Raw genomic sequence first — 26,628 nt, forward strand, 5'->3', positions numbered from 1 at the left:
ATGGACCTGGTGATGGGCGGCGGGCTGACCAACGCGAGTGCCTACATCACGGTGCAAGTGGTGATGGAGATTCTGCGCTTCGACTTCTTCCGCCGCTACGAGCAGCAGAATGCGCGCGACGTGGTCACCATGTGCCTGAACACGACGCGCCAGTTCCTCTTCTACACGTGGCCCTCGCTGGTAGCCAACCTCACCGTCAACGGGTCGGCAGTGGACGCCAGTCGCAAGCTGTACGACGACATCCTCGACGGCGTCGTCGACCACATGAAGCTGGCCACCTGGCTGGAGCTGCCGTCGCGCCTCGAGGCCATCGACAAGGTGGGCATCTGCAGACACATATTCGAAGGAGCGCTCTTTATTAAGGCGGAAGCCTTTAATGCCTCATACTGTCGTCAGCAGACGCGTCAGCAGGAGTGTCGACAGACGCGTCGGCAGCCGTGTCGACAGACGCGTTGACAGAAGTGTCGACAGACGCGTCGGCAGATTCGTCCGCCTTTCGGCGTCACTGCTTGAAAGGCTCAAGGTTCCAGCATGACTAAAGGCGCATCTAGTGAATGCATGGGCTTCATAAATAAAATAAAAGGAGTAAAGCCAAGAAAAGGAAAATAAAAATAAGTAAATAAGGAAATAAACAAATATAAAACCAAAATAAAAATAAGATGTGGAAATAAAAATAAAAAACAATAAAATTAAGAAAAGAAGCAAAAAAAATAAATAAAAAAATATGAAAAGTAAAACGTAAATAAAAACAAACAGTGGCCAGGAAACGCTTTCGCCTTGCAGCACTTTAGAGAGCCAAAGTGCCCCCTGAATTTTTTGTCACGGCTCTACCTTGTGCCTTCTCGCATTCGTAGGTTTGCGAGTTTTTCGCAATAAATACAGTCGAGCGTATACTTAAAACGGCCATAAATATAACGAACGCTGACTTATTACGAACTGGGGCGGATATACCGTCAATGTATCCATTACTGCAGTGGCATTGCATCTCAGATATAGCGAACAAGTATGGCCGCACAACTCGGTTACAGCGAACGAGGACATGCTGTAAAGAGCTGCCCTTGGGGCTTTAGTACCCCAGTCGAAAACCCACTTTATCTCAGGAGCGGAGAGCGAAGAGCGCCTCCAAGCCTCCGTGACATTCCGTGCTGCCCTTCCTAAGAAAAGAACTGGACAACACAAAAAGAAGTGTTTTAAAGTAGCTAAAAATCGAGTAGGCGTGCGAAAGCATGTGTTGAGCCTGGTTGGCTCATGGTTTTGCTTTGCTGGGTCGTCAGCACGTCTGGCGACGATATTAGACTCAAGGAGAGGGCTGAGTCAGGCTGGTTGGTTCATGTTGAATGGTACGGCAAAACAGCGCTCACGGACGGGACAGAAGAAGATGAGACAGACACATGAGCTGAGTGTCTGTCTCATCTTCTTCCGTCCCGTCCGTCAGCGCTGTTTTGCCGTACCATTCAACGATATTAGACCTAGGTTAGGCGCTCATCGAGGTTTAGCTGATCTGTTCGTGCCGGAGATGGAAGTTGATGAAGACGACGATATGCAGTGCACAGCAGTGGGGCCGTGCGGGGGCCCAAGGACCGACGTGTCCAAAACTCCCTTGTTTCAAATAAAGTTTTCATCATCATCATCATCAGCGCGAGAGTGTTGCAACTATGGACCCTGGCCAATCTCCCACCGTGGGTATGTGCCATTAAGACTGAGGACATCATCATCATCATCATCTATTCATCCCGAGGCGTCATCGGCTGCAGCGATAGAATAATACGCTCGTGCAGTGGCCAGCGACCCTGTTCTGTTCGCGCCGCCGCGGGTGCGAAAACAATTCGCGGCAATATTTATTTTACTTTTGTATCGTCAAGGTCAGGGACGCCACAAGATTCTTCGTCGGGTTTCACCCCGTGAAGTAGTGCTTTCGCAATAAAAAAAATGGCTGTGGCTTAGCTTGGTTAAGCCCGGTAATTGCGAAAGCAATATCCGTAGCTACGCCATGGTTAAGCTGGTAGTGTAGCTGGTGGTGGCGCTTGTGGTTAGACTTGTGGTGATGCATCGGTTATACAATCCAATCCAACGCAATCCAATCGAATCCAATCCAATTCAAGCCAATCAAATCAAATCCAACCCAATCCAATCCAATATGCTGATATGGTAGCTACCGGCCTCGCTACGCGACGGGCTGAAAGTGCAACTAGTATTGCTTTCGCAATAAAAAAATATAACATGTATGGAGTGTCGACAAATCTTATTGCCAGATGCGGCCATCAAAAACGTATGCCTTGAAAAGAGGTGCCTAGCGCTCGAGATAAACGCAGTAAGCTTTCCGTTGCCGCCCATCAATTCCCGAGCTTGAACGAGCTTCAACGAACTCTACCGACGGCCGCCAAGTGTTCTCGGGAAAACTAGCAAGGCGCAGTGCTTTGAAAGCTACGTTATTGTGCGCAAGGCGCAATGGAGCTGGACGTTACGCGACCTTTTCTTTTTTTTCGACGAGTCTGCCACTAGGCATTAGTTCGCGACTTGTTCGCCGAGCGGCTTGAAAAAATAGGCACGTATCATTCGTGCTCGACAAACGTGCGGCTCATCATTGCGCTGCATTCACTGAGTAGGGGGACCGTACTCTTCTGACACCGAACGCGACGAGCCAGACCTGCCACTTGACATCAACATACGCGTTCGAGTATCCTGTCCACGCCGCGTCACCAGTGCGTATTTCTAGCAGCTAACTGACTATATGCCGACGTCACAGTTCGGATGGCTCGGTTCTCCGCCATAGAATAAGTTGGCATGGATAGAACTCACTGCAGTGTGCATCAGGAATTCCATCCGTAATTGCTGATAGAGTTCCTGGAGTTCATAATCCCAGAAAGGTGGAGAACGCTGTCGAAAACCCAGGATATCGAAAAGAATGTACATAAATTTGTCGCAACGCACCATCAGTGAAGCGGGCGGAGTGGGTGAGAGAACAAACGCGTGTTAATGATATCCTAGTTGAAATCAAGAGGAAGAAGTGGGCTTGGGCAGGGCATGTAATGCGAAGGCAAGATAACCGCTGGTCCTTAAGGGTAACGGAGTGAATTCCACGAGAAGGCAAACGTAGCAGGGGGCGGCAGAAAATTAGGTGGGCGGATGAGATTATGAAATTTGCGGGAATATGGTGGACGCGGCTGGCTAAGGACAGGGTTAATTGGAGAGACATTGTGGAGGCCTTTGCCCTGCAGTGGGCGTAGTCAGGCTGATGATGATGATGATGATGATGACCATCAGTGCGCAGCTAGCCCAACCTGATGGCGCCTGGGATGACTTCGTTCGTGCGTATGAGGACGCCGACATCGGAGAGTCATACGCTCAAGAAAACATGAATACGCGAAGTACGAACACCCTGCCATTGCCAGGAATCAGGCGAAGACGTTGGGACAAAGCTAATCTACCACCGGCTGCCGTGGAGGGTTCCACCACGATTAGTTACACATGTTATTGCTTTAGAGCAGCTTGTGGGTAGCAACGCTCTCGGTGAGGGTCATGCGACTGCTCTGGGAGAGCTTAGAAAGCGCCGCAGTAGGGTCTAGCTTGAATAAACACAAGGCGTATGACGGACTTCCACTGTCGTGACTTTGTATTCTTGGCTGTAACAAGGGAAGTCCCCTTACTATAAACCTCGGATACAAGGAACGCATTGCGCGCGACCATAAATTTCGCTATAAGTGGGCTCCCCTGCATGTACATATAGTCAACACAATTCAATTTGTCTGCCGCTTCTTCCGTTCCTTCAGATGCGCCCTATGAATTTTTATTTTTCTAATTTAATCTACTGGGATCTTTTGTGATGTTTACCACTTGAATTTTTCTTTTTCTAATATAATCTACTGGGATCTTTTGTGATGTTTACCACTGTCAGAATCCATACAAGGGGGACGTATGGCTATACGGGTGCATTTTGTTTCATAATTTGCGGTGAGATGACATGTACGTGCATTCAGGGAGTAAATTTATGGTCTGGAGTTTTCGTGAAGTGTTTTGTGCCACTGCCTGTGTCGGGCGACAAGTGAGGCGTAAGTGATCGCTGTCGCAGGTGAAGAACGTGCGCCTGATTGCGGTGAACCCCAACATCACGGACTTGGCGGCCACCGTGAGTCGCCAGGTGAACTACTCCAAGCTGAGCAGGCCGCCCGACGACTTTGTCAACAGCTTCATCGAGGCGGCCCGGCTCGACACATCACTGCGAAGGGACGTGGGCAAGGAGGAGTACGGTCTGTACGGCAGGTGAGTGCCGTCGCGTTCCCCTTTCCGACAGGCCAGAAAAGAGCAGAGCGCCGAAAGTGGCCCCGCAACGGAAATTTCGCATCCTTTCACTGTGGACACGAATAAGCCTATGTGAGAGTAAAATGGAAGTAATAACGTTTGTTGCTGGCTTAGTTGGGCATGTTTGCGATGTTAAAATTCAAAGGAAAAACTGCGCAAACGCCCCGCCGCGGTGGCTCAGTGGTTACGGCGCTCGGCTGCTGACCCGAAAGACGCGGGTTCGATCCCGGCCGCGGCGGCCGAATTTCGGTGGAGGCGAAATTCTGGAGGCCCGTGTGCTATGCGATGTCAGTGCATGTTAAAGAACCCCAGGTGGTCGAAATTTCCGGAGCCCTTCACTATGGCGTCCCTCATAGCCTGAGTTGCTTCGGGACGTTAAACCCCTAATAAACTAAACCAGCATGTTACCATGCATGTTACACTTCAAGAAATAAGGCGCCAAACACACGAGAGGAGACAGTACAACGATGCAGGCGCCAAGAAAAATACTGATAAGTGCGTAAGCGATCCGTCAACTAACCTGTGTATGGCGGAATTTGATTAAAACATGCGAGTGCGGTTCGTTAAGTGGCGGCTTCTGATAAGCACCGAAATAAATTAATATGGGCGGTTCTGTAGTGTACAAACTCGTGTACCTCGTTCTCCGAAAAAGCAGTTGTAAAATGGCGCCTGTATCATCGTCCTGAGTCGTCTCGTGTGTTTTGCAACCCCTTATTTCTTTAAGTGTTAAAAAAATGAGCAAGCTGTCATCTTTCCCACTCCCTTTTAGGAGCAGTGTACGCTGCCGAAGTCACGGAGTACATTTTGCATCACTAAAAACGCGGAATATTATTGCGAAAGCAATACTGCGCTAGGTTTTGAGCCTTCAGCGTCGGCCCGGCGGATCCACGTTTGACCTTTAGCTTGACCTCTGTTGTGACGTCACGCCAGACGGAGAGAAAACTGGGGCCCAACTCAGCTCGTCGCTGCTGTCCCAGCGGATCCACGCCGCGAGCAGCTGTGCGCCGCTTCCGCGACCATGGTGGCAATTGCCACCACCCCGTTTCAAAGGGGGCGCTCCTATCCATCCATCCATCCATCCATCCATCCATCCATCCATCCATCCATCCATCCATCCATCCATCCATCCGTCCATCCGTCCATCCGTCCGTCCGTCCGTCCGTCCGTCCGTCCGTCCGTCCGTCCGTCCGTCCGTCCGTCCGTCCGTCCGTCCATCCATCCATCCATCCATCCATCCATCCATCCATCCCATCCCATCCCATCCCATCCCATCCATCCATCCATCCAGCGGTTATCCGCAACCTCGGCCGCCGGCTTTGGCCGCGTAGCTCGGAGCTTCTAGACAATCATCCGTTAGCGTCAGCCGCTCGTTTTGGCGACCGAGGCACGCATAAATCTCCCAGCACGTGGGGGCCCTCGTGTGGTGAGTATAATGCCATGTAAAACAAATGGGCAAAACTTTAATAAACATAAGCTTTACTAAGAGCACTACCAAGACACCACCAGCCAAACCAGGCTCAGCCAGGGCTATTGCTTTCGCAACTTACCGGGCTTAACCAAGCTAAGCCTCTGCCAATTTTTTACAGAATTGGCAACAGAAACAAATTCTCTCTTCAAAACATGCGAAGTTCTAAGAGTCACGAGGATTTTAGGAGACTTTTCAACATCTATTTGGGTCTGTGCCGTACCTCCTCCCATTGCTAACCGCATCCAGTTACTTGGCTTTGCGGCAAGAGCAAGCACTCCGTATATTTGGCAATCGAAATCTACCCCGGGACTAGTGCAGCGTGGCCTGCTTCTACAAGGAATGCGCTGGAGGACACCTCATCCCTTTTTACTCACATATAGGCTTATTCATGTTTAGAGTTTTGTTAATTTATTTTATTTATTTACAGAATTCTGTAGGCCCTTCTGGGCTCTAGCAGGTGGGGCGATGCAATGCAGCACAAGTACAAAAAACACTGAAAAAAGTTTGAAGCACAAAGGCGGTAAGTTTCTTGGCGTCAATCTTCTGTTTCTTTCAATGAAGTCTACTTCAAGTAGTGCTGTCAAAGGTAAAGCATTCCATTCAGTTTCGGTGGAGGGAAGAAGGAGTATTCGAATAGGTTAGTTCTAGCGATGTGTCGATGCCTTGTTGGCCGTGGAGCGGAAATTGGCTTAACATAGGGATAACGGCACATTGACAACTTGTTATGTTTCAGAATGAAAATAAATTTTCATTGAGAATTTTTCGTCTTGCCTGCAATGTTTGAATCCGGTGTTCTCTCATTATGGCAGTTGGTGAGTCGGTTGAACGGCATTTTGAAAAGGTGAATCGAATGGCCTTGCGCTGAATCATTTCAAGTGCTTGAATGTTAGCTTTAGTAAATTGGTCCATGACGACGCAAGCGTAGTGTAACATGGGTCTAATTATTGATGAATAGACTAAAAATTTCGAGTTTGCAGGAGCATTCTTCTCAAGCGTAGTGTAACATGGGTCTAATTATTGATGAATAGACTAAAAATTTCGAGTTTGCAGGAGCATTCTTCAGTTTGTGCTTGAGGACACAAAGTTTGTGGAATTCTGATCCACATATGTTACCTATGGGTTTATTCCAGCTTAGACTGTTAGTTACCGTCCTTGAGCCCTTTCTTCTACCGTGTGTTCACAGAGCTGTTGCTGAGAGCCTTATCGCGCAATCATTGCTCTCGGATAAGCCTCAGAAGAGTTTGGATGTCGTGTCTCTCTTTCAGTAATTGTTCCAGTTGGACCAGGAAATGACAAATTGCCTTTTGAATCACACAGACGAACCTGGGCTGATGCAGTCACTTCCTTCCGGCCAATGGGCATTTTTCCGCCTGGTGACATCTAGTTCCTTCAGCCAATGGAATTTTCCGCTCTGATTACGTTACTAATGATCTCACTGCCCCGCCCCCCCCCCCCCCCCCCCCTCCCATCCAAAGAGGAATTTTTCGGACAACGCTGGACGGTCCCCGCCCGCTTTTTGCTCTATAGTCAGGCTTCTCTGCTATCGCATAAAAATGTGCAGAAAGAAGAAATCGAAAAAAATCGTTAGAAAACGGAGGTGGGTCGAATTTGCCCCTACATTGTAAAGATTGCAAGTGTGAGCCAGTGCTTAACGGAATAAGGATTCTGGACAGGAGTCGCGATCAGGTGGCACGTGAAAGTCTTGAGGCTTTTATGATCAATAAGAAGGGAAGCACTTGTGCTAGCGACTCTTCAGTATCCCTCCGTAGAAATGAAGTGTCCTTTCTTGACAGTTTTTTGTGACTTCATGTACTGTGCATCTTTTCAGCCCTGCATTTCTAGCGGCCGTCTGCTGTTTGTTTAGGCGGGTTGTTAATTTTGTTACTGCTTTTTACTTTTCCGTTTTGTTGTTTTTTCGGGTTCTGACTGCTTTTGCTTAATGCGTATGACTCTGCCTTTGCTACGATTGTAATTTCTTTTCGGCTGCTTTTGCTTCTCATGTTTGACTCTGTCTTTGCTACGATTGTTTGACACTGCTTTTGCTACGAGATGGCTTCCTCTAAGCTCTGTTATCAGAATCTTTGTTTCTTCTGCAGAGGTTAAAGGTTTCTCATCTGTTATCCTGAGGTTGCTGCTTTCTTCCACGTGTTGGGTTAGGAGCGATAATGCGATGAGTGTCATGCCTGAGCTGTATGTTTAAATATGCCACCTTTCCATGCAATAAACAGTTGGTAGTGTGCGCATGTGGTGTCCCCTCTCTTGTTAGTGTCCTTGTTGCGCCGCCGTTCATTTCATCATGCACCAACTCGCCCCTCAGGCCATTCTTCTATGTGCAGAAAGCCCTGCAGTACTCTGGTGGTGGTGACTATAGCGGTGGTTCCAAACCGAACTTCTCGACGTGTGCGTGCAAAGGCCTCTTGGCGCAGGCTGCAACTGGCGGGCGACGTGGCCTACCTGAAGCAGTGGAGTCTGCGCAGCGGCGCCGAGCTGTTCATGCCGACGCTGCTGACGCGGCCGCCCCTCTTCTACCCGGAGGGCGTGGGCGAGCCCTTCAACTACGGCACGCTGGGCGTGTTGGTGGCGATGGCGCTGAGCAGCGCTGTGGGCCGCAAGGGGTCGCGCCTGTCGGCCAGCGGCATCGAGGAGCTCTGGTGGACCGACCAGACGGTGCACAACTACGACGAGGCGAGCCGCTGCTACGAGGAGCAGTTCCGCCGACTCAGCAACTCCACCGCCGCCTTCATCGACGAGCAGAGGAACCAGGTGTTTCTCTGGGCGAGGGCGGCACGCATCGCCTTCAACAGGTCTCTGCCCTTACAAAAAGAATTTTAGACAGTGTATAGAGCGAGACCTACTGAACTACACACCTGCACAAATGGCCCTTCTCCAGCGCGCATGTTCCAGTTGATGCCTTTTGCCGCTATGGTAGAAACATTACGGGCGGCGTGGCGCTAATATATACCTGTTGAGAACATGGCCTCCTCCATCATTTTATTTCAAACAAGGCAGTTTTGTCGTTTGTCCACGTAATCATTATCATCCATTTATCTATGCTAGGCACGGTGGTGCCAAAAAGGTTATATAACCTCCTTGGGGGGTGCTGACGAAAAGAAATCGGATAAAAGGGAAGACGTTTTTTATACTCTTCGATTGCGAAAAAAGTCGTTATTATGGATATTTTTATTGCTGATGTTAAGATAGCAGAGGAAGACGAAACAAATGTATTAAATATCTTGCTCAAAATGGGAAACGATGATGATGATCATAGCAGACGAACAGGTCAACCGAGCGCCATCAACGGCCAAAAAGCGAACGAAAGTTGACGCACGCTGCTCCATAGGACCCCGCCATGTGTGCAGGTCTGTAGTTCAGTAGGTCTTGCTATAGAGTGTCTATAGACTTCTGTCTATAAAGTCTGTAGACTGTCTATAGACAAGTCTATGGGCAATACAAATGCCATAGACAGTCTATAGACAATCTCTAGATTTATGGCTATACACTTTTAGCAGACTTCTGTCAACAGACAGTCTATAGACTATGAATAGACAAAAAGCAATATCTATAAGAAGTCAATAGAGTCAACAAGAAGTCGATAGACTCTCTATAGACGATTTTTATAAGGGTGGGCCGCTCGCTCTGTGCCGAGGATATTCCTCTAGAGCTCGGAGATGACGCTCGTGTAGCCTGCGGGGAGCAGGGTAGGAAACATTAAGAACGACTACAAACGCGTACATCCACATACCAAGGAGAATATCGCGAGCCTCCCTGAGGCTCTGGATTTTAGGGATAGTGACGGCAAAGCTAACACATCAGCGGTGGGGTGGAGTGCGAGCAACTCGAGTACTGGTGGCGTAAAATGGCGAAGGTAAAACTGCAAGAACCATCTCACAAATCCAAACAGCATAACTTAGAAATAGCTTAGAATGGTAAAAGAAAAAGCTGAGTAGGACTGAAAGTTTCAAGAAAGCGAGAAAGAGAGAAGGCGTTTGCATAGAATCGTTGGGTGGGCCCTTATTCCAGGAGCCCATTGGCTTTTGCCACTGGTCTTTTCAAGAACCCCAGGTGGTCGAAATTTCCGGAGCCCTTCACTACGGCGTCCCTCATAGCCTGAGTTGTTATGGGACGTTAAACCCCAATAAACCAAACTAAACCAAACCTTTTCCGGTTCATCAGCGTAATCTGGTCTACCGAATGAGAGCTGGACAGCGCCGCCTCCCAGTCCTCAGTTGTTGGGTTAATTATTCTTCGTACAGATGGGTTTTTCTGCAATGTCCATACCTTAAGGTATGGACATGGAGAAGGCGCAATGCGGATCGTACGAATTTGGAAACACATAGCTGAATTGGATGGAATTGATATAAGTATTCGATTGCAATATCCTTAGGGCCGCCGCGGTGGCTCAGTGGCTATGGTGCTCGGCTGCTGACCCAAAAGACGCGGGTTCGATCCCGGCCGCGGCGGCTGGAATTTCTTTGGAGGAGAAATTCTAGAGGCCCGTGTACTGTGCGATGTCAGTGCACGTTAAAGAACCCCAGGTGGTCGAAATTTCCGGAGCCCTCCACTACGGCGTCTCTCATAGCCTTAGTCGCTTTGGGACGTTAAACCCCATAAACCAAACCAAACCAATATCCTTAGAATGACCGCTTGCTCCATGTTTAGATTTTTGTGTGATTAGGCGTATACCTTCCTCGTTAATCTCAAATGGTTGAGCAAATCCCTATAGCTTCACAGCGGTTCTGAATAATTATGACCCTGCTTATGTTGGGGGACCCGGGGCAGTAGCACTTGGGCAGCGGCGTGAGGGCCTTCGTTTTTAACATCCACCGAGTGTCCTGGAGTCCATATGACTATGGATTTAAAGTCTGCATCTTCTTTAGTTCTCAGTAGTCTGTTTGAGTGTTTACCAATCCTTCCTCTGGTATAGTTACGTAATGCAGTCTGGGAGTCCGTAATTACACACGAGACCTTCCGGGAAGCCGTCTTCAAAGCAATCGCCGCCTCGTCCGCCTGGGCGACTCTGCGAAGCAATTCGAGCAGCCACTTAAATAGAAAACCACAGCGATTCAAAGGGATCCTACGTGAACGTCTTTCCCTGCCGCGCCATCCCTGCCAGAGCATGTCGCACCAATTTGCCCGAACCTTTACGAAGCCAAAAGAGCTACTACTGTGGCTAGTTGGAAATACATTCTTGAAGGTATTGGTGAGCGCTATCAAAATACGGAAAAGGGACGAACACACAGGACGAAGCGCTTTCTAACAACTGTTTAATCTCTGAAGAAACATGACTATATACACATATTGACGTCATATCACACACAGAAGAGGGTGGAGCGCACGCACTGACAAGAATGAAGGAAAAGAAAAAAAATTGTGTATATAGTGTATATAGTCATGTTTCTTCAGAGATTAAACAGTTCTTAGAAAGCGCTTCGTCCTGTGTGATCGTCCCTTTCCCGTATTGTGATGGCGCTCACCAGTACCTTCAAGACTTTGCGAAGCGCCAGCGCACCTTGATGCCACTGTTCTTTCCTAAGGGAGGCGTAGTGTGTTCGTCCCTTTCCCGTATTGTGATGGCGCTCACCAGTACCTTCGAGACTTTGCGAAGACCCAGCGCACCTTGATGCAGCTGTTATCTCCTGAGGGAGGCGTACTTGGGACAAGGAAAAGCGGCAGGCGTCGAATGGGCGGGGTGTCTGGTGGCGCAGGTACCGGCTCAAGTACCGGGCCCGCGTGTCGCGCACCCGCGAGCGGCGCCTGCACGACCGCGTGTTCTTCATGCGCCTCTGCCTGCTCACGTGCTCCAGCCGCGAGGAGGTGGGCGACCTGTGGCCCCGCTACCAGTGCCACATGCCGGTGGCCAACATGCCCGAGTTCTCGGACGCCTTCTCGTGCCGCACCCACGACCGCCTCAACGTGGAGCCCAAGTGCCCCTTCATCTGACCGCCCAAGCCGGCGTCCTGGATAGACGAGAACCTATCAGTGCGGAGAGTGCCACGGCTGTGCTATGCGTGACCTATAGACTCCTGTTCACCGACTCTGGCTCCATCGCCTTTCTTGTGCTTCTCCTGCCCGCACCCAGTTCTTTTGTCGCGTATAGCAGAGCAGTTCGCAGCCTAAAGCCAGAAGGGGCGAGAGTTTCCCGGCCGCTGCCCGGAGACCAACTGAATAACGTGAGAAAGAACGCTGGCAAACTCTACTGCCGACTAAACTGCTCAGCGTCCTATGCGCGCAGTGCGCCGTGGTCCGTGTGAGGCGCTTTTATTAAGACGTTGAAAACGGCCGCTATGTGACTATATGTGGAACTATTTTACAGTGAGGCTCCTTAATATCGATATCGATCCCCTTCTGAACAGTGTTCGCTCGGCCCATGCAGGGACAAATGGCGCTATGGAAGTGTTTTTTTTTTCTATTCAGAATAGTCCTTTCCTTTGTACGCCATATTAGGTTGTGTCGAAAATGTCCTTGTTAAGTGTTTTGACGCTAACAGCACAAACAATAGTACCAACGAAAAGCACACTTATTCTACGAAGTAAAGCGTTAAATCTTGATTGTGGCTGCTTACTCCACCCCACAGTATTTCGTGCCTTTCTTTGGGCACCGCGCAAACTGAGACTGCACTAACAGCCTGTATTCACTGTCTTGGATACGAGACCGCAGCGCTTCTTCCCACATCGGGCGAGTAAAATTCGCTGTGGCTTAGCTTGGTTAAGCCCGGTAATTGCGAAAGCAATATCCGTAGCTACGCCATGGTTCAGCTGGTAGGGTAGCTGGTGGTGGTGCTTGTGGTTAGACTTGTGGTGATGCATCGGTTATACAATCCAATCCAAACCAATCCAATCCAATCCAATGTAATCTAATCTTATCTAATGTAATTTAATCTAATCCAATCCAATCCAGTCAAGTCCCGTCCAGTCCAATCCAGTCCAATCCGATCCAATCCAATCTAATGCAATCAAGGTCAAATGAAGGTCAATGGTGGTCACCGCCGCGGCACGGCAAAGGCGTGAAAGCGCAAGTAGTATTGCTTTCGCAATAATAGTACTCTATCCCCTAGGTAGCTTCCGGAAGACTACTTCAGTCAGTCAGCCCGTTTCTCATTATCATCATATCAGCGAAGTCCTGTACAAAATCCCCTTCACCACCAGCGGCCCCTGCGCCATCTCATAGAAGAGCAGAGAGCTCTGAGCCGCGAGATGAGATGTGCATCTTAAAGGGGCCCAGAAACACAATCTTAGTTAACTGTTTTGCCTGTTGATTGTATACAGTGAGTTATAATGGTGCTATTAGCGTCGGTAATACCGCGTATATTCCGTTTTTTAATATTTTAATGTCCTCCCAAAAACAACTTCATGGCTCTGATGGTGTCGCCACACAGTGGCGGGTTTTTAGCAGCGGATATGACATCACCTGGCGCAAGCTTGATGATCGGACAAACAGTAAATATACTGCAAATTGTGTGAATAAATAGACACATTTTGCACCTGTCTGCGTTTTATATTAGATCAACAAAAACAGCTTGTTTGTCTTAGATAAAAGCCCTGCAAAGCAAGTAAAATAAAAATGCACCACCAGGGGCGCTCTGGCATGGAAACGACGCTGCCAGTCTCAGCAAAAACGAGTTACCGGGAGCAGGCAACCATGGAGTACAAACTTCCGCGACGTGCTCTGGCTGGCTGGTTTGATTGGTTGCGCCAGGTGCCGTCATTGGGAGAGCGAAATAGGAGTGGGAAGCCCCGCCAAAATCGAGTTGAGGGCAGCGTTTTGTTTTCTTGTATTTTGAAATTTCTCCACTGAATAACTCCCGTTCCTGTGCATCGATTCCTGTAATTCTTTTTAATTCAGCATATGTGTGACATAAAGAACCCACCTGAAGTATAGCCGGTATCCCCCCAAGCAGTGTTTCGCAGCCCCTTTAAGTCTGCTGACAGCGATCGCGACTAAGCGAACGTAGGCACGCCATATAAACTACAGGAAAGCTTCCATGTACGGAATGAGGGAAGGTGACACAGCTGTAGTGCACTCCTTACTGAAGGTACCGGTGAGCCACTTGCGGTTTTATTTTTCCCGATTCATTACATCATAACGAAAACATTTTGTGAGCCTTTAGTAGATTACAAGCTGAATACAATATCAGCAATTAAGTAATCATGTAGTAAGCCTACATCTACTTGGTCTAAAATTTAGCCACCGATATATTGAGTTCCAGGAACGTGTGGAAGTTGTTCATTTTCTTGGATCACGTTACGTGAAGCGCCCATGTGTAACGGCCCCTTTCTGTGTGCTGACCACATTTACAACGCGCTTCCGGTTGCAAAGCTGCGTAAAACTGACAAAACGAAATGAAAACGTATACTTTTTTTATGTTTGTTTGTAAGTATTGTTCACGATGTATAAATCTCTCCTTTGCACTTTTTCGCTATTTCTCCCTTTTGTACGTTCCCTAGCTATCCTCTCCTGTCTTATTTCCGCGGCCGCAGCTCGGGTGCTTAAGATAGCATTTTTTTTTAATGATAAACCACCACATAGAAACAGACTAGCTGCCCCATTTCTTCCACACGCACTGCAGCCGAGATTCCAAATCTCACTTCCCTTGGCCCTCCACTGCTTTCCATATTTTCTGTACTTAAGCATCAATGCGCTGAGCAAACTCCGCAGCGTCTGCACCTGAAATGCAGTGATCTTGAATACGGAAGTAATGTTTGTCAACCCCGCTTGGAACGCTGTCTACGCAAACAAGAACGAGAATAGGCTTTTCAAAAGCTGCTTCCTGTGCAAACAGCGAAAACGATTGCTTGGTTCACGGTGACACCCCGGGCTTCGCACCGCCACTGAAGCCTTGAAGGGGATGTTATCTTCACTCTGTTCTCCCCCTCTTCGCCATATGCTCTCGTGTGTTTGCCTTCGTGTGTTCGCGCATCCGTGTGCGCCTGCAGCACATTCATAGCTGCCAAACCTCGCGATATCCTTGTGTAGGCTTAGCAAAAATGAGATGCCTCTATGAAGTATGTATGCCTGTATGTATGCCAAAAAGGGGGCCGTTGCTCCGTCAAGCTGTTGAAAGACAGCTTTTACTTCGGTCCCCTGCATCATCATGTACAACGTGGTGATCAAATAAACATTATTATTATTATTATTATTATTATTATTATTATTATTATTATTATTATTATTATTATTATTATTATTATTATTAATATTATTAGTATTATTATTATTATTATTATTATTATTATTATTATTATTATTATTATTATTATTATTATTATTATTATTATTATTATTATTATTATTATTATTATTATTATTATTATTATTATTATTATTATTATTATTATTATTATTATTATTATTATTATTATTATTATAAGTAGCGAGGCGAGTCTCATAGCGTTCAGTACTGCAGAACTTTAGAATGTTGTTGTTGTGTGCTGTGTTTAATGGTGCATAAGCGGCTAAGGCTATCATGCGCCAAGCTCAGGGTAAGAACTTTAGAATGGGGTTGTCCTTGTCATTCGTCTAAATCCGACGTCCCCATAGATGTTCAGTTAAAGTGGAAACCTTGTTTCGTTAACTGCTAGTCTTTGAATGCGTGCTTCGACAAGTGTTTTCTTTTTCTTCATGTCCAACATTCTTGGATATAAAATTTTGAATATTGGAAATTTGTAAGGTATTGTTATGGAAATATTGAAGGTAACGGCCCATTCTTCCAATGTGTAGCAAACTTTTTTTATTTTCGAGTGTTTCCATCACTCGTATCGAGCCGTTAAGACTGCCGTAGAAAACAAACAGGGGAACGTTTTTGACGACGGCAAAAGCGTTAATAGCAAAAAAATTGAAGCCTGCCGACGGGAGATCTGGGGTGAAATCTTGCAATACATGAAAAAATTGCGTTCATCAACTGGTTGCCGTTCAGATGCTTTTGTCCAGAATTGTTTGGTATGTTTGTCTCGAAAATCAGTGCCCATACTTAAAAGCAGCGCTCTACGATCAAGCTTTATTTCAAACTCAGAAATAATGCCACTGGAACATAGGCAGAACTTCAACAGGCCAAAGAAGAGACAGCTTTGTCGAGAGCCGAGTTTTTTTAGATGGCTGAAGGCACTTGCAGGAAGGCCATCAGCATGAAGAACTGATGAAAGCCTAAGCATTCAGAGATATACTGCAATCTATTTACAACACTACCGCTTATCAAATTTTCACTTAACTGGAGGCAAGAAAATTTTGCGCAAAAGGGTCCGTAAAATTTACACTTCTTAACAATATGATAAGAGGGAGGAAGTGTACAGTCAGGCCGGAATGAAACGCGAACAGAGCATGTCAAGAAAACAAAACATTTTACCTGCCTACTTTCAGCTGAAGTATACAAATAGCCCGATTCATGTGTTTGGGTAAAGGGCCTACTGAAATCCATAATCAAAAATAGGTTGTAAAGGAATATCTCGCTGCAAAGCAGAAATGTATGACATATACGTGTTCGCGTTTCATTCCGGCCTGACTGTACTGTTATTTTACAAAGCGAAACGAAATTGATCCAGATTTTCTCACAAATTTAGTTACGAGTAGTAAAACATGAATTTTTGAATACATGAAAAAAAAAAAAAAAAACACTGAATAAGCCGCCATATGAGCAAGTGGTCATTATCTACTTTGCATTCACCAATCCCTGGGAGTCGTCATACAACTCCCGAGGGCTAAGTAGTGCAGCCGTTAAGCTACGCGCGACTGCCCTGCGGTGGCAGCTGCTGCCACCGGCGAGGCTTTTGGGACTCGGGAGATTGCTCGCGGCCAATCGAACTGCCACCTCTCGCGGTGGGCAGTTTGCTCGCAGTCCTGTGGGCAGGTTGTGATGACGTCACAAGGTCACGTGACCTAGCTTGCCCACCTTGGCTGCTTCGCCAGGGATTTTTGGTGCCGACTCCGGCTTTTCTACGCCGCAGGACCCATAATGTGGTAGCATAGGGAGGATCCTCACTCTGAAAACTCAGCACAGCCGAAAAAAGTGAGAATGAGTATTTGGAAGATGAAACTCGTGCTCGTTGGCTTATTTTCACAGCAACGAAGTCGTACATAGAAATATCGTGCCTCAGCGACAGATTGTAACATCATTTTTGCAGTGATGTTGTTGATCGGCTGCGGAAGCACGTTTACTGCGCTAAGCCAAGCTTCAGAGAGACCTGGACGCTGCATCCAACGCTGCCTTGCAAGCGCAAAACTATTCCTCTTATCCCACAGCCTCCGCATTCGCCTGACGTGAGCCTCTTGACTACTTTCTTTTCCCGTGGCTGAAACAACGCTAAGGGCATCATTTTGGGACGGCAGAAAACAAATTAGGCGATAGCCGACCATATGAAAGCCATTGCTGCTTCTGCGTTCCAGCTCTGCTAAGAAGAGGGTTAATACCTCAGGTGCTGTATCGTGTCCGGAGGCGGCTGTTGTGAAGGACACAGAGTTTATCTGTCGTTAAATATAAATAAAGATGTTTACCGAAAATGTCGCAGTACTTTGTTTATGAACTTTAATGCTGCTAATCAAAATTCATGTCCGTACGTGGTGCCCTTTTGGTCAAGTCTTCTTGTTAGAAGGTTGCTATTAGACTACTTTCAACGGGCCGGAACTACGCTGCGTGTTGTGAAGAGCGCCGTAGTCAAGGGCTCACGGCCAAATTCAAGCGCCTGGAGAAGCTTGTGCGCGTCCGAATCTTGGCACTTGGGTGATTCTGCAGTTTACCTCTGCCTAAACAAGCCGTCCGCGGCGGCCAGTTTGGCTGGTAACCTTTGAAGGCTGCCGGAAACAGTCTTCACGCAATACTCGTAGCTGTTTTGCAGAAAGATCTCTTATCCGGAGCACACTCCTGACTTCTGGGAAGCCGCGGACCGTAAAATTTGGCAGGTGCCCGAAAAGTGCTTCGGAGGGATTGCGATGGGGAATAACCAGACTCGGGCAGAGATTCATACCTAGTAACCCATTGCAGGAGCTGTAGAGAGTGTCGCCCTTGTTCAAAAATACGACCATACTGTCTCGACATCTGTCAGTCGGGAGAGAACTCGTTGAAGCTTCCCACGTATGAAATATACAATTTGCATCACAGATATTTGGACAACATGCAACGATTAATTCAAGGCGTTTTGCCTGTTCGAATTTTTTTCTTCACTTCCTTGGTTTTTTTTCCTTTCACTCATCACGTGTTTCTTTGTGATCGAATGTGCATATTCGGTGTGGGAATGAACTCTTCAGTTGCGAAACAGCGCTCGCCTTGGCTTATTTGCTTCGGTTGTCACTGTTCCTTTTGGGCTGATCCCACTCAAAGTGAATACTCCCGTACAGTCAGGCCGGAATGAAACGCGAACACGCATATGACATACATTTCAGCTTTGCAGCGAGATATTCCTTTACAACCTATTTTCGATTATGCATTTCAGTAGGCCCTTTACCAGACACATGAATCAGGCTAGTTGTACACTTCAGCTGAAAGTAGGCAGGCAAAATGTATTGTTTTCTTGACATGCTCTGTTCGCGTTCCATTCAGGCCTGACTGTACAACTAGCCCAACTTTCCGCTCTTTTGGTGTTGTAACGGCGTTGTCGGTGGACAAGCCTCTCCCGGTCGATGCATCAGACACCGTAGCCAGGCCGGAGAATGACGCTTTATTCTCGGATCAAGGGGTATTATATAGCCAGAGGGGCGAGGGAAAGAAAGAATGAAAGATCGGTGTCGTCACCGGTTCATAGTTCCTGGTTTACCGCTTCTGCTATCACCAGCATTTGTTTTCGTGTACGCAAGCCAGACTGGTGCAGGAATGATGAGCTGGAGTTCAGGCAACTAAGAAAAGAGCTGGTACGCCTCTTCAGGGACACCGAGTCACACTTTTCTAACTCCAATTCTCCTCTCTTGGGCATCCGGCTCATGTTTGTTTCGTGCTTTCTCGCCGCGTCTACGCTGAGGTCGCGACTTCGTTAAATGGTATGTTTTAGAACACCGTCGCGACATTACTAATCCAAGAAGAAGAAAAATTGCGACCAATATTTGAGGCCCGGGGTTATGAGGCATGAAGCACGGTGCCTCCTGAACAGAATATGATATCACCCATTTCAAGTGCCAGCTTTCTGCCTTCGATGAATGGACCGCCTAACTTTCGAGCATTTCTTTGTGAAGGGCAGCATCCTGGGCGTCGCCTTGTTAACCTACCTGCCTTTCCGTTCGTCTCTCTCTCTCTCTCTCTGTTTACCGCTAAATCTTTATCAGAAAAAATTAGCTGTGGCTTAGCTGTGGTTAAGCCTGAGTGATTGCGTAAGTAATAGCTCCCTGGCTGCGCTTAGCTCTGCGGGTGGTTTGGCATGGCTTCGCCTTTCGTTCAACTATAGGATTTACTCTGGACACAACATGGTTTCTACTGTTTGTTTATTCCAATGAAACTACTCTCGCTCACTGAACTTGTAGAACGCCGCCGGGCTCGTCATTCTGCGGCATAGGCGCGTTGCTTAGCCAACCGCTCTTGCCTTTCTTCATCTGTCTCCTCGGCATGGCGCCGGCGTTTGCGCGCAGCACGTCGCTCCAGCGACGCCTTGAACAACTCCTCAGACATGACTAAGCGGAGGTTGGTTGGTTGGTTGCGACTGAGAGAAGGATGAAAAGGAAAGTGCACGGGCCTGCCAACTGGCTCAAGCCGAGCCACCACCGCTGCCACGTGCAGATAGAAGAGGGTTGAAAGATAAGAGGACAGAGTAAAAGATGGAGTAAAGACGCGCGTCGCAACAACCGCGTCCGCCGGGACGGACGCTGGCTGAAAAAACAGATACACGGCCACAGCCCGGAGGCTGCAAACCGAATGCCGCAGATAATGCCTAAGCGGAGCGCGCCTGCGGCGCCCCGTTTATCCTCTCCTAGCGAGCGCCCTCACGCGGCGGGCCGAGGAGGCCGTCACGTGGTAGCCGCCGCGCCGAGCGAAGGAACGACTACGGCCGAAGAGACGAGATGGGGCCCCTGCTCTCCTCTGGTCAATATCAGAATACATGCCCTTGGTGTGGAGCTTGCCCTACGCTCTACCACATATCGTGGGAATGCACAACGAAACCAAAACACTTAACTGTATCCAACCCGACATATGAGCAGTGGGAGGTGGCCCTGACCAGCGAGACCCTGGATCAGCAACTTAAGTTGGTTCAGCAAGTCCGTCAGTCAGCTAAAGTCAGTGGCGCCTTGGACTGGGGGTGCCACCCAAGTTGCTCGAGCAACCTTCCTCATTTTAAATAAAAGTTTTCTCTCTCTCTCTCTCTCTCTCACGCTGTCACGTGGTCGTGCGCCGCAGCTGCGCCGGAGCGAAGGAACGACCTCCACCGACGGCTGAAAAGTGCTAGCAGTATTGCTTTCGCAATAAAACACAGATCGCTGCGTCATTCCCTTCATTTCTTCCTTCTTCTCCGGTCGCATATCTCAAACGGAGTGTCTATAGCGTTCCGTCCAGACGGAACATTTGCTGCTGCTGTAGTTTCGTCCAGACGGAATATTTACTGCAGCTAGAGTTTCGTCCATACAATAGACAGTTTTAGTTTCACGTACGTAGAAGCTTCACGTAAGTAGAGCGCTTACGGGTCACCCGTGCGCACGCGCACAACGTGAAGTGTGCGTGGGTCGCACGGACTTAAATGAGATTCGGATCTTTGCGTTGCGGTCTGTCTTCACGTTGCTTGCGTACGTGGCGTTGGCAAGATGGCGGCGCCCTGCCCGCCCGCTTCGCAACGATAACAGCTTCGTCGCTAAACCCTCGACGTGGTATCATGCTGTAAACTGCTGTATTTGCCTTCAGTTGGTCCATTCTTGCTCTCGCATGAAGTTTTAGGTGAGAACTAGCTTTTGTTTTCCAGATAGAAATCCGTTTCAGCAGCTCCTAAACCTGACGGAGAAGCGTTTGTGGTCGTCATAGCAACGAGTGTGCCGACGGTCTCGCGAGACCACGCGAAGCTCGAAACCTCGCGGGATATAGCGAGATGTCGCGAGACCCTCGGCACAGCCAGCGGGGAAAGCAAAACGGAGCACGTTTTGGCTACATACATAGAGCTATTATACGCTCCATACGCAAACGTCGTCAACATGAGTGGGACACCAGGGCGCCTTCGCTTCTCGAAAAGCGATGATTTCAATATGCTGCGGGACGTAAAGGAATGCAATCCCTTTGAAGATAACATGCAACATACAGTTCGATGGAATGAAATCGCTCAACGTTTGTCAGAAGAAACGGGAAAGTATTTACCGCCCGCACTGCAGGCTTGGCCTGGCTCCGCTCTAAGCAGCTCGACTAAACATAATTAGCTTTCTTTATCTGTACAAGATGGCGCGGCACAACATGCTAGCGCATTTTTTAGTTTCTATGGCAGATCTACACAGTTTGCTTCCCGAAAAGTGCAGCTAAAACTGTACGAAGCGACACGAGCGTATGCTACGTAGACTGCTCACGTTTACGTGCGTGGATGTCCTGCGTACGTAAAACTGTCTAATGTCCGTACTGTCCATACTATACAAAATGGGTGATTTCTACCCACATAAAGCATTTCTTTGCCTCTGGAATAACCAGTTGATAAAGCTGTATCCAGATGTTTTCTGTACGCATGTATACGGCACCAAACATCTGTCCGCGTACTGCGTTTAGTTGCATCCTCGAAGGTATAACTTCCGTGCATGCATGCAGGATCGGGGAAATGACACTGTTAGAAGCAGAGTGCAGAAACTCTTCGCGAAGTGATGTGAAGCCCTGTCTTTTTGTGCTGCAAGATGAGGTAGCGCGAAAAAGACTGAGACGTACACAAACGGTCAACAAGCATTATGCAAACCCAAGCCCAAACTCGTTCTATTGCCATTTCTCACTGACTGCTTGGAAAATAAAATGATGCAGCAGAATATCCTGTCACACATAGGGCGGAACAGGATTGCCACATTTTTAAATGGATATGCAAAAGTCTGCAAGCAAACTGCTTTCCCAATCCCTAACGCCAGCTTTAATTCCGTCTTGACATAACTCGTGTGGCAGATAAGGCTGGACGGAACTGTATGGTGTCAGATACAGTTCCGTCTGGACGGAACCCCATCGCTACATGCAGTTCCGTCCGGACGGAACTCTAGCGCAAATTGTAGTTCCGTCTGGACGGAACTCTAGCCACAGCCTATCTCAAAACCTTTACCCTTCGCTGCTAATATATCTGCATTAGTAAGCAGTTCACACCCCGGCGTGAAAAAAACGTGGCCATACCGTGCACCCCTGTTTTTTTCCCAGAAGCGTTATTGTGGCTATATGAAAGTCATGATTTCGTCATCTCTGTAGTTTCTAGTAATTGTTCCTCAATGCCGCGGAAGCTGAAATAACGTGTACGCTTTTTCTTTCAGCGTTATGTTTTGTTACTATACGTTCACCTTCTTGCCTTTTAGGGACTTTGATGTAGGCGTGTTTCATTACACGCTTGAAGCCTTTGGCGCACTCAAGTCCATCTTTACTTTTCTTCGCATGCTAGGAAATATTTACGGCCCTACATTTTTCCTTTGTGTTTACAACCCATTGTAAATTTCTTGTAGCAATTTACTACCTGCCTGGGAACGCACCTCTTTGCAGTCACAAGTACACGCGTCTAACCGACTTCCTGGCCTTCTCCTCTCCGGTGCACTCCTAAGCATTGCGAATAACAAGTTGCCGCTCCACTGTGGACGCTCCACTGTGGCTAAAGACAGGTCCGACGCTCGGTGGCGCGCGCACTTTCACGCCAGTATTTTAGGCTGCATTATAGTCTGCGAGTGACCTTCGGTCCTCTAAAAGTCGTACAGTCTTGCAAGCTTGTGCTTTTCTTCGACAGTTCAATCTCTTGTCTTTACTGCGTCCCACTCAAGACCTCTAGCCAAGCGACATACACTCTCGTGCTGGAGAAACACTGTAATCATCCCACAGTGTTTTTTTTTTCTTTGAAGTGATGCGAAAGCTTGAGCAACACGTTTTACGACAGCACCTTGACACTTTTACTCTTCCCATTTTACGGCTGCTGGATAAACTCTTCCAAACTGCAACCTTCAAACTTTCAGAAGAAAAGAAAAAACAATAAATTTCTCAACTTGAAACTGCCCGGAAGATATTGGAGATCTAAGCTTTTCCTGCCACTGCGGTTACGTCTTGAAATCGCAGTTGTAAACCTGTCTGCTTTTACGCTGGCGGAAAAAGAGCTGAGGTTGTAGTGTCTTACGGTTTATGCGAAAACTGACGATATCCAAGGACAACCGAAGAGGTTGCAGAATTCGACACGCTTATAGGGATCGAATATATGAATCTTCCAAGAGAAGCAGGCGAAGTCTTGTTGTGCTGGTGTTTAATATTGCGTGATACTGAGGAGATGGCATGCTTCCAAGGGAGGAATGTTTGCTCTAAAGTAAAGTCAGCAAAGCATTGTTTGGTGGCACCCGAGCAGGCACGAAACCGGTGGGCGAAGGCATCGAAAGGATCAACAAGGGGAAGCTTTGGGCCAGTTGGTCAGACATGTTGGGGAGGAGGAATAACCGCAAACTTGACAGGACTGAAGATCGAGAAGAGGACAGGACGAGCGGTAACTAACAACTGAAGTTTATTGAAAAAAGACATGTTGCAGCAAAGGTTGCATCTGCGCATAGCGTACGGGAACTAAGATAGTGACACGTGGAACACACAAGATAATTAATGATATACATCGAAACGAACAAGAAACGAACAAAAAACAACAAAGAAATGCCCGTCACAGGTTTAACAGAAACCGGGTCTCTTTATCTAAAAGCGCCACGGAAGGCTCACTCACACACATATCAAGCCCAAGTTTGCGCATGTGTGCCGCCTCTAAAATCTCTCTTTCGAGCCTCGACCTGCCCCTTCCGATGATGGTGGCTTTGTTGAACTGTGGGTAGCAGCCATCGCATTCCCTGCAGTGTCTCGGCAGATTTGCGCCATTATCAGGTTTCAAGGAGCGGAAGTGCTGTCGCAGCCTATCGTTTAGACATTGACCCGTCTGGCCAACGTATACTCTGCCGCATCGCAACGGGAACTGGTATACCACATCAGTGGCACAGTTGACATATCTGTGCTCATGCTTCGTCGTGCACGCGACCCTGCGCTTACCTTCCGCCACGCGCCCGCAGAGCTGCGATAGCTTGCAAGGGGCTGAAAAAACAATTTGAATGCCTTGCCTACCTGCCACCCTCTTGAGGTTATGGGCCATCTTGTGCACATAGGGGACAACTTCAAGCGGCCTTTTGTCCAGAGGGATCGCCTCCTCTTGGCCACGCACCTTGTTCCGCAGTTTCCACAACAGAGATTCCGCCACTGCTTGGAGAACGGGTGGTGGAAAGCCTGACTGCAAGCGGAATTCTGAAAGCGGAATGCTGGCGTCAGGTGCGACTTTTGCACGAGTGGTTGAAACTGCTCTGCTTCGAGTGGTGCGGTCGCGGGAGCCAGGGACAGAGGACCCTGTCCGACTATCAGAAAGCGGCCCGCTCGTCCGTGGACTTCCTTTGGAATCACCAGCGGTTGAGCCTCCCGAGGAAACGCAGACAGGTGGCTGCTGAAAAGGTACCTGTTTTCCGCTTGTACGGAGCTTCCCTCACAGAAGAGGCACAAGCTTTACTCGAGCGAGGGCCTAAATATTGTTTGGATGCACCAGTCAGCAAGCACGGCATGCTCGCACTCGTGCGGCGGATAGCGGACAAGGCGTCCAAGGAAGAGCGTCAGCGCTGCCATTTAGACGGTGTGGATGTAGTAATGAGGTGTTTTCCTCATAAGTCGCACAGCCAGGATCTCCTGGGTAGAGTCGTTGAGGATTTGCGCAGGGGTGAGCTTGCATTGCTCCTATCCGATAAGGAAGGCGGCTTCACAGTCCTCCCACAAAGTGTGTTCCGCGAGAAGGCCCAGCAGGCAGTGACCAAAAATTTCAACGAGACGAGACTAAAACCCTCGAAGGTCAAGCAAGCTGCACTGAATTTGCTCGAGGAGATGGACCTTCAAGCCCTGCACAACCAAGTGAAAGCTATCAAGGCGGATGCCCTGTCTGTGTTCTTTTCTGCAAAGACGCATAAAGACTCGTGCCCTCTACGAACCATCGTGACCGAGAAAGGTAGCTGGCAGGGTGTTCTAAGCAGGTACCTCATGAAGCACCTCAACAACCTCAGTCCTGAAGATCCATTCAAGGTTGCGAGCTCGGCTAGCGTGACAGCTGTGCTGCAGGAGAGTGTCATCGGCGCGAATTTCAGCATTTCGATTGACATTGAAGAGCTCTTTTATTCCATTCCGCACGACGAACTTTATTCCGCGGTCAGCGAGCTGATTGATCTTTCAGGTGTTGTATCTTTCCAAAATGATTGTGGTGTCTCCAGAGACGGGTTTTTAGAGTTGCTAAGGTACTACCTTTGCGCAACCCTTGTTAAATTTGAGGGGAACCTGTACACCCAGAAACGGGGCATCTGCATTGGATCTTGTGTTGCGCCGGTCCTGTGTGAAATTTTCCTTGCTAAGTTTGACCGCAAGCTTCAGCTTCAGCTTGACGCTGCCAACATTGGTGTTAAAAAGGTTTTTAGATATGTGGATGATTTCTTAGTCCTTTTAAATGTTGACCGCAAAGCCCGTCATGACACAGTCGCGGGGGACGTACTTGCGGTTTTCAAGCATTGTTCCCATTCCTTAAACTTCACTCTTGAAAAACAGCAAGATCAGTGCATCCAGTTTTTAGACTTGCGGCTTTCTTTTAGCTCCAATGACCACGTGTGCTGGGCCTACAGGCCGCGTTCAAAAAAGGCCGTGTTACCCTTCTCTTCCTGCCACTCCAAACTAATTAAGAGAGGCATAGCCATGACCTGTATGAGGTCAGCTCTCTCGAAGTCATGCCAGCACAAAGCTGCAGGTAGTTTTCAGGGCCAAGTGGATAAGTTGCTGCAGTCAGGCTTTCCACCACCCGTTCTCCAAGCAGTGGCGGAATCTCTGTTGTGGAAACTGCGGAACAAGGTGCGTGGCCAAGAGGAGGCGATCCCTCTGGACAAAAGGCCGCTTGAAGTTGTCCCCTATGTGCACAAGATGGCCCATAACCTCAAGAGGGTGGCAGGTAGGCAAGGCATTCAAATTGTTTTTTCAGCCCCTTGCAAGCTATCGCAGCTCTGCGGGCGCGTGGCGGAAGGTAAGCGCAGGGTCGCGTGCACGACGAAGCATGAGCACAGATATGTCAACTGTGCCACTGATGTGGTATACCAGTTCCCGTTGCGATGCGGCAGAGTATACGTTGGCCAGACGGGTCAATGTCTAAACGATAGGCTGCGACAGCACTTCCGCTCCTTGAAACCTGATAATGGCGCAAATCTGCCGAGACACTGCAGGGAATGCGATGGCTGCTACCCACAGTTCAACAAAGCCACCATCATCGGAAGGGGCAGGTCGAGGCTCGAAAGAGAGAGTTTAGAGGCGGCACACATGCGCAAACTTGGGCTTGATATGTGTGTGAGTGAGCCTTCCGTGGCGCTTTTAGATAAAGAGACCCGGTTTCTGTTAAACCTGTGACGGGCATTTCTTTGTTGTTTTTTGTTCGTTTCTTGTTCGTTTCGATGTATATCATTAATTATCTTGTGTGTTCCACGTGTCACTATCTTAGTTCCCGTACGCTATGCGCAGATGCAACCTTTGCTGCAACATGTCTTTTTTCAATAAACTTCAGTTGTTAGTTACCGCTCGTCCTGTCCTCTTCTCGATCTTCAGTCCTGTCAAGTTTGCGGTTATTCCTCCTCCCCAGCATCGAAAGGACGAAATCTTAGTCAACGGGAGACCATCACCGAGCTTCTCCGCACAACATGAGGAGAAACATGCACATCGCCGCGATTTTAAATCT

The 26,628-nt window shown here is 48.3% G+C and overlaps 1 protein-coding gene across 1 annotated transcript; it reads left to right on the plus strand.

Annotated features, from left to right (window-relative positions):
* Positions 1-11,707, plus strand: LOC149331045 (neprilysin-1-like). The gene is made up of 4 exons (XM_089559545.1): positions 1-318; positions 4,070-4,260; positions 8,194-8,571; positions 11,473-11,707. Exons 1-4 carry the CDS (start codon positions 1-3, stop codon positions 11,705-11,707), a joined length of 1,122 nt encoding a protein of 373 aa, XP_089415671.1.
* The last annotated feature ends 14,921 nt before the right edge of the window (positions 11,708-26,628 follow it).

The sequence above is a fragment of the Amblyomma mixtum genome, chromosome 9 (assembly GCF_055824585.1).
Source record: "Amblyomma mixtum isolate Tamu chromosome 9, ASM5582458v1, whole genome shotgun sequence".
Taxonomy (NCBI): Eukaryota; Metazoa; Arthropoda; class Arachnida; order Ixodida; family Ixodidae; genus Amblyomma; species Amblyomma mixtum.